Source organism: Plasmodium brasilianum, chromosome 10, assembly GCF_023973825.1.
Source record: "Plasmodium brasilianum strain Bolivian I chromosome 10, whole genome shotgun sequence".
NCBI lineage: Eukaryota > Apicomplexa > Aconoidasida > Haemosporida > Plasmodiidae > Plasmodium > Plasmodium brasilianum.
This window is the reverse complement of record NC_090123.1, coordinates 2,059,080-2,072,072: the sequence shown is the minus strand read 5'-3', so window position 1 is coordinate 2,072,072 and position 12,993 is coordinate 2,059,080. Positions and strand designations below refer to the sequence as shown.

At 18.5% G+C, this 12,993-nt stretch overlaps 1 protein-coding gene across 1 annotated transcript; it reads right to left on the bottom strand.

Annotated features, from left to right (window-relative positions):
* Positions 1–9,411: 9,411 nt before the first annotated feature.
* MKS88_003471 (uncharacterized protein) lies at positions 9,412–10,425 on the bottom strand (the record flags this gene model as incomplete). Its single annotated transcript, XM_067216564.1, has 2 exons — positions 9,412–10,215; positions 10,342–10,425. The coding sequence occupies 2 exons, from the start codon at positions 10,423–10,425 to the stop codon at positions 9,412–9,414; spliced, it is 888 nt and encodes a 295-aa protein (XP_067073199.1).
* Between the last annotated feature and the right edge of the window lie 2,568 nt (positions 10,426–12,993).

Sequence of the window (12,993 nt, the reverse complement as noted above, 5' to 3'; positions counted from 1 at the left end):
TGTATTTATATAATTTTATAAAGAATAAAAATTCTAATTTCTTTTTATAAATTTACTTTTTTACATATATTTAAGTAATTATTAAAAAATGCAATTAAATTAATAATTATGTAAATGTTATTATAAAAATATTAATACCGATATCCACACGTCTTTTGGAGAAGTTTTGTAATACACAGTATTAATAAGATACATACAACTTCTACGAAAACTAAAATTATACTAATAAATAATTACTATTCTAAAGTAATAAATTGAATAGTAACTCTAAATCCTAGAACTAAATTTATGAATTATATGTTGAAAAAAAAATTTTCTTATTTCCATTTATTTAAAAAATGAGCATATAAAAGAATTAGTAATGTCTATATAATATATATGTATTGTTGTATCCTAAATATAATATTAAAATTATACTTAATATATTTATATCGAAGAATAACAAATAGTAAAAAAAATTAAATACATACATATTTCCTTAAAATTGCAGAAAAAAATTATTTATATTTATTAACTATAATGTTTATTTAGCCTTTTGCCGATATATAAAATAATTTTAGATGATCACTATCATGATAAAACAAAAATAGCAACTTTGAATATTATTCATTAATATATCATTAACATTCATTTAATATTTTATTGACATTTATATATAAAACATATTCATCTATAAATTTTTAACTTAATATATATTTAATTATCTACAGAAATATTGAATTAACATTATAGTTATAAACAATAATATAATGTTGAATAATTTTTTCTCGTTATTTTATTGTTATATTTTAAAATTCTGAAGTTATTAAACTGTTGTAACTCTCATTTTATAAACATAATATTTTATTATTTATCTATACTTTCTCTTTTGTACACTAGAAAAAGAAGCTAAAATGAATTTTACAATATATCTATGTTCTATAACCCATTACTAATAAAACCTATTTTGTATAATAAATATTAAGAGTATTTTAGAGTAAAAATTTTAACTATATAAATATTTATATATATAACAATGAAACATAATACTCTAAAGTAGTTACATCAAAACACAAAAAAAGACACACATGTTATTAATTTAAAACTAATAATGACTTGTTTTTAATTATCTAAACAAATAATCATTTAGACTAGAATATTATGCAAAATTGAATATAAAAATCATAATTTAAAACATAAGTTATGGGAATTCCATAAAATTATATAAATTTTTTTATCATTTATTTATTTTATATCCTCAATATATACTGTTCATAGTAAAATACTTATGTATACAAATATATATATAATACTAATATTTTTTAATTAATATTAAATAGTACGCTAAAATACCAAGTAGAAATTATTAAAATTTACAAATTCACAAAAATATAACGAATAGTTTTATTAATTGCTTATCAAAGTAACGGGATGTACACATGTGCATTTACAATATTTTAGAGATTATATGTATTCTATGTATAACACTAAAAATATTACAGATATTACTTTATATTAAATACTTCATTACATAAAAACATGTATTCCAAATTGTTCCTTTTGCTCAAGCATTAACATAAGATTTGTATATTTTTTATTATTTCTTGTGATCTTATAAATATACAATATATTTATATCAGATTAAATAAAGATTAGTTACATAATATTATATGAAAATAGCGTATAACTGTTTCGTCATTCTTTTCTATAGAATTGTGAAAAAGTAGTTCTATGCCATATTCTGTAGACAATATATTATCCAAATACTTTAATCCTCATAATAAGGCTATTTATTTTCTCAACAACAACAACAACAAAAAAAAAATATAGGAACTAGAAATCCATAATTTCAAAATTTTATTGTTTTCAAAAATTAAAAATTCTTTATTCATACATATATATATTGACTAATTAAAAGAAAGTACACAAAAAATCATAAAATATTATATTTATATATTATGAAGTTATTTATAAATTAATTTTAAATGTAAATGATATTCCAATGAAATTTTTTAATATACGTCGTCGCATTTTATCCTCAGTTTTTTTATACAAAAAAAGTACATTACAATATCTATGAATTTATTATATATGTATAATAATATAGTATAAGAAAAATATTTTAAATGTACCAATATAAATAATATTATACATAACGAATCATCTAAATATACAAAAAAAAAAAAATTTTTACCAACCTGTACATCAACATTTATATATATATAAACAATATATATAAACATAGTAATGTATGATAATTATAAACCTAATATATATAGAAGCTGATAATATGAATTATTTGATATTTAAACTTTATAAGGCAGATGTATTTCATAAATCGCAAATATATTTATACTATATCAAGTTATAAAGATGATTTATAGAATATTAATTATCGTAGAAAATAATTCATTAACTTCTAAATTAATATTATAAAAATCATGTAAATAATATTAACTAATAATTTTTATATTAATCATAAGACTAATTTATATTTTTTAATTCATAATCTTTTTATTATTGTTCTAAAATACATTTTTCTGAACTTTTTTACTATATTATTATAATTATATTCTTACTACATAATATAAAATATAATATAATTCCAATTTAAAGTATCATAAAAATGTTAGTTAAGTATGTATATATTATTCTTTATAACATACTTATATAAATTTGTTATTTTTTATTAATTTTTTTTTTTTTTTTTTGTATTTTCTTACTTAATCATAAGAATTTAAAATAAACTTTATATTTCAAATTTTTATTTTTAATATTATATCATATCTTTAATATACTTCTATATTCAATAATATCAAAGGCTATAAATATCACAAGATTTTAACAAAACTTTGTTTTAAATTTTATAAAAATATAATTAAATTAACTGATTGAGATATCATATATTTTATCCTTGATATTCTATTAAGCGTTTTTAATTGAAATATATAAGTTGTTAATATTTTATAATGCTAAACGCAAATCAAATTTTATTAAAACATTTTTAGTATAACACATTTTGTTGTTCCAATTATTATGCTTATTTCAAATTATTTTAAAATATTTGTCATATGTAATGCTTTAAAAGACTACAAAATTTTATTTACTATTTTAATCAACATATCCTTTAAAAGTTTTATATTTTTAAAGGATAACTTCTATACTTCATGTCTAATATATTTATTTATTCCTATCGAATTTCATAGATAAATTAAGAAAGAAGATTTATATTTAACGCAAAAAATATACAACTATAAACAAAATATTTGAAATAAATTATTTACATTATTCGTAGTTACAATTATTATGTAATAATCGGTTATACGCTTTTTAATGTTTTTTCTTAACCTATTTTATCTATATTACTTTAATTAATAATATTATTATATAGAAAAATTAGTATAATATTTTTGTTTAACGCATCTTTTCTCAATTTTCTGTTGAATATATTTTAGAGTTAATACTAATTTAAGAAAGATATAAATTTAAAAATTTTTTTAAATAAAAAAAAATTATATCAAATATTATATTGAATATTTTCAAAAAAAAATATATTCCTGAAAATTTTATCATCACATTAGTTTTAGTATTTTAAATACATTCATTACAATAGAACAAAAAAATAAAATTTTCTTCTTTACATTTTTAATGTGGATATTGCAATATTCCTATAAAGTTAATTATTATATTCAATAATTTGTATATATTTTTTGTAATCTTACATTTTTATATTGAAATGAATAATATATTAATATAAAAATGCAGATATTATTATAAATATTATATATTTATCTTAATTTACAGTGAACTAACTCTGACAAAATATGGAATAAAAAATCAACTTAAATAATACATCAAATATAGGGTTACACAGATTATTATATACGGAAACAAATATAGATTCTCAAAAGACAGTATTTAATTTAAAAAATTATTTTTAAGATAATTTTCAAAACTCAAGTAGTTCATTAATATTTAAAGATAATTCCGAAAATGCTCATTATTCGTTATCATCTATTAATTACTTTGATGATGTTCTTGAAGAAATAAAAGAATCAATTCGAGTAAAAAAATATAAGTAAGCAGAATATAGTATATAACCATTAACATGTCCAAATTTAGAAATACTAGATTTTCATGATAAAAGCGAACTACCAAAACAATTGCAAACTGTATATAAAAGGCCAAATATACTTATGGGTAATTCTAAAGAAATTATTACTAAAAAAATGATTAAGGAGTTTAACTTATATATTTTTTCTTTATAACATTGCACTTTAATCATTTGCATTAGGTATGTGTATTGGTTTTCTCAATGCTTACAAATATTGTGCTAATTAAAACTCTGAATAGGAATATTCGATAAATTTAATAAAAAGTACGTTTGCAATTTGAATGTAATATAATACATATTCTGTTGGACAATTTTACTGTGCATCTGATTAATATAAATTAAACCCTGTTTAGTTGCCGTATATATTTCCGTATAATGTTTTTCTTTATTATCATCCTTATGGGAAATATCTTTTTCAATGAACATTATGCATTGGTGATATTTTTTCTTGTCATATACTGGCATTCTATAGTTTGACTCTTTCTATCCTATTTGCATATACTTTTATATAGATATATCTAAAATGTGAGCAAATAATATGGTAATGTGTTAAAAAACAAGAAAAGAAAAATATCAACATGCAAAAGTTTGCTTATATATACATGCACATTCACATGTATATATGACTTGACAACATAAATATTCTAACACGTACAAGGAAAGATAGTTCATTAAAAAAAAGAAATATATATATATGCAAGTGTGTTTTATATGCTTACATAAATATTCACACACGATTAATGCTATCTAATGAACATACATGGACATCCACGTAATTGTATCCTCAAACTATTTCATTTATTTATCTACATGAAATTACATCCATACAATAGATGTATTAGTCGATTTATTTTGTTTTAAACGATCTATGTACACATTATCACCTTTATAAAAGTATTCTTTTGATGGGGACTATAACATAAAAAAAAATTTACACATATATTTATTAAACTCAGTTACAATAATAATATAATGAGACCATATCGTAAGTGAGAAAAGATAAATCATTCCATATAAAATACATTTTATTTCATTTGTTTGTTTTAATTTGATTATGTGTCCTTTATTCAGTAATAAAATCTTCCTTTATCACCTTTAAAATATGATCAAATAATATAATGTATTTTATACGTATAAAAATAAATATGCATAATATGAAATTTAGGAATGTGCATATGTGGAAACAAATGAATGGACACATAATCCTATCTATTTCATGCATATATATACATATATGCATTCTCAGTTACATGTACATGAGGTAGAAACATATGTGATACATAAAATTTTTTCGAATAAAATAGATTTTATTTTTTATAATCATATATTCGAATAACGTACATAATTATAAATTTGTTTTCGCAGTTTTTAGTCCTCGTACACGGACAAAGACAAGAAAAAATGCAGTAAAAGAGAGCTGTAAACATTTACTTTTACTAATTTTATTATTCATATATGCTTTCCATTAAACATTTATATTTATATTCATCTTCTTTTTTTAGAAGAATTTCTTTTTAATTGTCCCTTCACACAGGGAAATAATATAAGAAACATTTTTTAAATGTATATTACTCTTATATATTTGTTTTCATACTTAATTGTACTTTATTTTATTTTTTTTTTTTTATATTTCCTGTTTTCATTTGTTCCACTTTACTTTTGCGTGGTCTCTTAGCTATCGTATTTCTTTTTCTTCATTGCCATTTTTTTTAGAATAACATTCTTTTACTAATATTACGTCCCCCCAATAGATAAAAATGTAACTTAAATAAATTAAAGTGTAATGTTGATTATTTGCTTATTTCTATTTTTACATTTTACATATTGCTATGATCTCTATTCTCTATTTTCTTTTTTACTAAAATTGTTTGTTCACTATCTTTTATCTTTTAGATAAAAAATAATACTATAAAAATAACAGAAAGCAAATTAAAATTTATAATTATAATTACATAAAATACAAGAATTCTTATAACTGTTCATTTTTCGATACATTCATCACTAACTTCGTGACAATAGCAAAAAACTAATTCTAGTTTTTCCCTTTTTTTTTAAATTACTGTACATGGTGATTTACTTAATATATAAAAATTTTATGTTTTATAATTATAATTTTTCGAATATTAAATGCAAGGGTAAAAGAAAATATATAAAGAAAAAAAGGATGGTAACACAAAGAAGTATAAAAGATAAATAAAAGGGGGAAATACAAAATTGAACAACATCTTAAAAATATATTTACACAATTAATATATCTTCCTTTCTCATATGTTCATGTATATATTTGTAAAAAATTCATAAAAATTCAAAACAAAAGGGAATATATAAATTTGTATATGGAAGAGAGGTGTACAAACACTAAAATGTCGGTTTAGGTCGCATAAATAAAATGTTAAAATAAATACAACTAATTATTATATAAAACGTTAGATGAAATCATGAATAAACAAAAACAAATATGATATTAATGATAAATTCTTATTTTATAACTGATAAAAGTAATAATATTAAATAATTTTTTTTTTGTAGTTATAACAAATATCTACACTAAAACATAATGTTCTATAAAAGAAAAGCACCTAATAATGATAAAAGAATAAAAATTTTTCTTATTATTTCCTTATTTTATTTTACTGTATAATAGTTAATTGTTTTATTAAGTGAAATAATTAGGTTATTTTAATTTATTAAAAATTCGTTTTCGAGATCATATTACAGTATTCTATATGTATATCAGCAATATATATAATGCAAAATAAAATAATATACTAATATTAAATGATATATCAGAGAATATTTAACTAACCATACAGGAATTTATCAACTATAAATATGATATTTGTTTATTTATATTTTTTTCTTCTGCATATTATATTTTTCTACTAATTCTAAAATAACTAATTTTAATTAACATATACTTTTTATTTTTTTTATAATGTTTTTTAAATATAAAATAAATATTACATATATTAAGAAACAGTTCAAATGAATATAAAACAATTAACAATTAGATTAATATATTATATCGAACAAAAGTAAATGTACTTAATATATAAATTATCTTATGTCATTATTCATATAATATAAACAAGTATTTTTTTTAAAGATTCATATCACTTGAAAATAACACATGCACTGTAATCATAGTCAAAAAAAAATATTACATTACTTAATAAATAATTAGACTCACAATAATATTTTAACTATTATATTTAAAATATTATGTATTCACTAACATCCAAGGAATCTATAAAAGGAATAGAACAATAATGACATGGTACATATTATGTAGAACATATATATTCCTCCATACATTTAACAATAATTTTTAATTAATAATAATAAAGGATAATTTAATTGTTTTTCCCTACTTAGCTTAAAAATTTATATTAACATCTATTTAATAAATAACATTATTAAATTAGTAGTGTATAATTTCATTTCTAGTATTGACTTTTTAAAATATATAAGTATCGAGTGAAATTGTGTTAACATTTTATAAGAATAGATATTTAAAGTGAAAAATGAAATAAATAAATTTTTTGAAGTATACATTTTAAAATACTCATGAATATATAAAAATTTATATAACAAGTATTATAATATTACATATAGAAATCAAAAAATTTAATAACTTTTATGATATTAAAATATTTTACCAATTTCGAATGAAAAAGTATATACATATCTAATGTTTAAAAGTTTTTACATTGAAGAATTAGCATGTGATAGATTAGTTCTCTTAGAATATTTTACTTTTATACATCATATATAAAAAAAAAAAAAACAATATCTATTTCCAACCTAATTTAATAAACACTTTTTATAAGTTGCTATGTATAGTAACTAAAATATATATTACAATCACAATAATAATTTCATATCTATCTATAGAAAATCAAATATAATAAATGAAATTTTTAGATTAAAATTACTTTCCAAAAAAAAATTAATGGAAAACTGAACATATTACACTAATTTAATTAAACATTCTAACAGCAAATAGAGCACTTTATAAGATAAAACTTATTAAAACCTATTTAATAAATTGAAATATTATTGAGTATATATTAATAATATATAACAAAATTTTTTTGTATTATTACCTTATTTTAAATTTAAAAAATTAGTTTTATATATGTTAAAGTATTATTATTTGTCTGTATAATCTATATATTTTTTATATGTTCTTAAAATAAACTTAGCTAATAATATATTTGAGAACATAAAAAATAGCAAAAATACATACGCATATACCTGCATATTGTTATAAGATTATAAAACCTAACTATTTATTTTTACTACTTCTAATAATAATTTATCTTTTAACAAATATATAAAGTATTATTAGAAATATACTACTACAGATATACAAAAATAAGGATTTATACATTTTATCTATTAATGTATAATTATTTATAATTCATTAGTATAATTTTTTAATAATAGAGAAAATAAAATTATATATATATATATTTATTTATAAAATTTAGATACAATATCTACTTAATTTATTTCCACAATAATAAACTAATACCACAATTAAGCATAATAATAAAATAATAAATTAATTCTATTCTTAATTTAATTGCAAGTTTATAATATCCATAAATTAGAAAATCACTATAAATAATCGATATTTAATAAGAATATATATACATATATTTTCAAATTTAGTTAATACAAAAAAAAAGTTCATAGAAAATTATTTACAGTAATTATATTTTATGTCATTATTAAAATACATTTTATGGAATAATAATAAGTTTCTTTTCAATGAAAGAAAAAAATATATGCAAATAATTGCAACAAAAAATATTCAGAAACTTCCATCAAAACAAAATAGGACATTTAACATTAATAAGAAATTGATAATATACTTTCTTAATAACCGCAGAAATAATCATTTTAGCACAGAAAACTATAAAAAAAAATCATGACATTATAATTCATGTATAAATTATCAAACATCAGTTAATTTTCATGAATTCTTCCGTTATATATTAATATAACATATATAAATATACTTTTCTTAAAATTCTATTTAAATACAATAATGTACATATGAAAAAACAATATACAGTTAAACACAGAAGATAATTTATTATTCAAATTAAAAAACATTGAAAATTCAAGTATACAAAAATAGAATATCCTGTTTTTTTTGTTGTTGTATATCACACAGATTACATTTATGAGTTCATATTTACAATGAATAATTATAGATATGTTTAAGAAGTATTGAATGATGATTTTACAGATATTATTTCATGTTAAAAAATTTTTTATAAAATGAAATATATTTCTTACTGTTCATTTTACTGTTTCTTGAACTTAATTTTTTCGTATTTTTTAACTTTTTTATGGTAAAAAAAAATCGCTGATATAACTGTGACACCTAAAATAATAAAAGGTATGACATATATTAAAAGTCCAAATAACTGTCCTAATATGCAGGTTTTACTAACTTTTAATCCACTAGCAGTGGCACCAGTGCACAAACTACAACCAGCAGTCGCTCCCCCAAATGTATTGTGCTTAAAAAATTCTAACTTTGACAAAGGATCTAAAATGAACGATAATGGTGTTTCCAATTCTTTTAATTGATCCTTACCTAAACCTATTGCCTTCCATATACTTTCTTCCTTCAACAAGCCCCATGACAAATCCAGTACTAATACTGTTATTAACAACAAAAATAGTATTATAGGTAAGGCAATTCGTAATCCATATTTTTTAAGTATTATTTTTTTGTAAATTTTACCACTAATCGTCTTGTTATTTTTAAGAAAATCTTCGTAATCAAGTTCTTTGAATATTTTTTTTTCTATACTGGAATATTTTTTTGTTTCAAATATACATGATTTATTTTTCATAGTTAAATTACGTCCTTTTACATTCTTTAACCAATTTTCACTTAATTTATTATTTAACCCCGTTTTTCCTTTTTCATTATTACATATATCTACCTTTTCGTTAACTCCATCATTTGGTATCTTTTCTCTTAACTCTAGAATACTTGAATTCTTATTCGGTTTGTATTTTCCTAGTAACCGGTAAAATCTTGTACCTATTTTTCTATCAATGATGTAGTTCTCATTTAACGATTTGTTAAACCCACTCTTAAAAACAGAGGTAAATATTGATAATGTAAATGAATAAATAATATAATTATAAAAATATTATATGAATAAAAATATAGCACAAAAATTTAATAGTATAAATATTTTTAAATAATTTTATCATACTACATTGTAAAAATTCGAATTCCAAAATATAAGGACAAAAGTAGAAATTTTAATAAAAATCTGAATGTTAATTTGTTTTTCCATGATATTTTTTTTAATATTGCAGTATATAAAATAAGGAAAAAATTAATAATAATATAATGTACTTTTAACGATGATAAAACATTATAATTATTAAATATATTTTTCGATATGATTTTGCAAAAACATATAAAAAGTATATAATTATAAATTTTTTACAACATATCCAAAGAAATATAAATTTTAAAATATATAATATAATATTTATTTTAATTTAATTTCAAAGAGTATTATCTTCACTAAAATACAGTAATTTGTATACATTTATAAATATTCAAAATATATATTTCCTTTACTTAATGAGATAGAATGCATATAGAATTTTTTCATTGACTCCATTAAAAATAAAATATTTTTTAATATATATATATTGAATTTATATACAATACGGAATATATAGAATACAGAAGATATATAGTATAGATAGTACGCCCTTCTATATAATAAAATAGTAAATTTTATTTTTAATAATGTCCTTTTGATAATAATTATAATTTTATAAACATTATATTTTGTAAAAACAAGTCATTTTTAAGTATTATTAATTATTATATTAACAGAACCACCTAATAGCAAATAAAGAAAGTAATATATTCCAAAAAAGTTTACGATATAAGAATTATAACAAGTTTACCTTTATTTTGTACATAAAAGGTCGAAATTATAACATAATACTAAATCTAGAAAAAATATATATATTTAAAAAGTTAATAAATTATAATAATTTATTTTTCTATAATAATAATTTTTAATTAATTTTAAAATATACATTGTTAGTACACCGTATTATTTTTAAATGTTCTGTTATTATTTTACTTTTTTAAATTATATATATAGAGGAATTTGTAATATAATGAAAAAAAAAAAAGGCTGCTATAATTCTATTAACCGTAATATTGTCCTTACACCCTTAGTTCAATAATTTTTTGTCCATTCTTTCTGTAATTAAAATTAATATCTTTTTTCGTTATCAAATGATTATATCATAAATATTTAATTAAATTATGCAAAATAGAGTTAGATCAACAATTACATTCGTTTATTAACACATGTTGCTATTTTTTTAGTTACGGATAAAGCATTATAATACTATATATTAATATTTTCAATGATATAATTACTACTATAAATAAATATTACTCTAGTAAATGTTCCCAATTTCTTATAAATAACCATAACACCCCTCCCTTTTTATAAATATATTTTTTTATGATCTAAAATATATTAACATAATTTTTATGAATAATAGATATATAAATATGTTTTTTAAAAAAAATATTGTTTCAGTTAGTTAAAGTAAATATACTGCTAAATAGGAAAATAAAAAATAATAAATAAATTGAAAAAAATAAAATATTTTAAAAATGATATAAATGCACTAAATATTAATATTTAAAAAAAATATAAATATAGTAAAAAAATAAAACATATAATTTTTAGCACTGTATATTATTATAATTATTTTTATAATTTATGAGCACAAATATTTTTCCAAAAAAATATAAGTTCGTATATATATATGTTCACATGAATTATTAGTTCTTTTTTTTTTACCCCTTGCATACTATGCTTTCCCCCCTCCTACAACCACAGTGTAAAAGAATAATTATGTAATTTTATAAATCATTTGTATAATATCTATTTGTTTTCATAGATAATTCTGGCATATCTTCTTCAAGGAATTTTATATGCAACATATTCTTTATCTCCAAAGGTTACAGAATTCTTTAATAATGCACTCGAAAATTTTGTGTATTCCTTCTTTTTATTATAATTTATTTATTTCCTTCATATGTATAAGTTAAATTTGTAGATAATTATGGTCCACATAATATTTATTATGTTTTTTCTATTAGATTGTATATACATATATATATAAATTATTTTTTTTTCTTTTTATGAACAAGGATATGTAGACAATTTATTTAATTATTACTTCTGTGGCTTCTTTCTGAATTTTCCATTCTAAATAGTTTTTTATGTACTTTATTTCCATTTATATATTTTGTTTTTCTTATCTAATATATCCTTATACAAATAGAAGCATTGTATATTTAGTTTTTTCTTTATATTATATTAATATTTTATGTAACATACACCAAATTCAAATTAGAAACATTTTCCATGATATTCTTTTAATTTTTTTTATTCTTTAAGAAACATTCATAATTAGATTTTCGAACAATTTACCTTATTCTTATTTCACTATTAATTTTTTTTTTTTTTTTTCCATATTATAGCTATAATAATTTTTTTCTTTTTTCTTAGATATATTCCTTCATTCATGCGTGTCTATATTTTTCTATATTTCTTCTTTTTTCCAAACAGTCTCAAAATGATGCTATGCTTATAAATCCATTTGATTTTAATTAAAAGTATAGACTTCATATATTAATAATAGATTACTAAATTCTAATATTTTTCTTAAATTATATTTTACATTCTTCTAATTATATGGTTATTAAAATTCATAAAAATTTATTTCTCAGAAGTAATTTCAAACAAATGAATTTCTCTTATTTATATAAAAATTAACATATTTTTATTTATGCTTAATTTATTATTAATAGG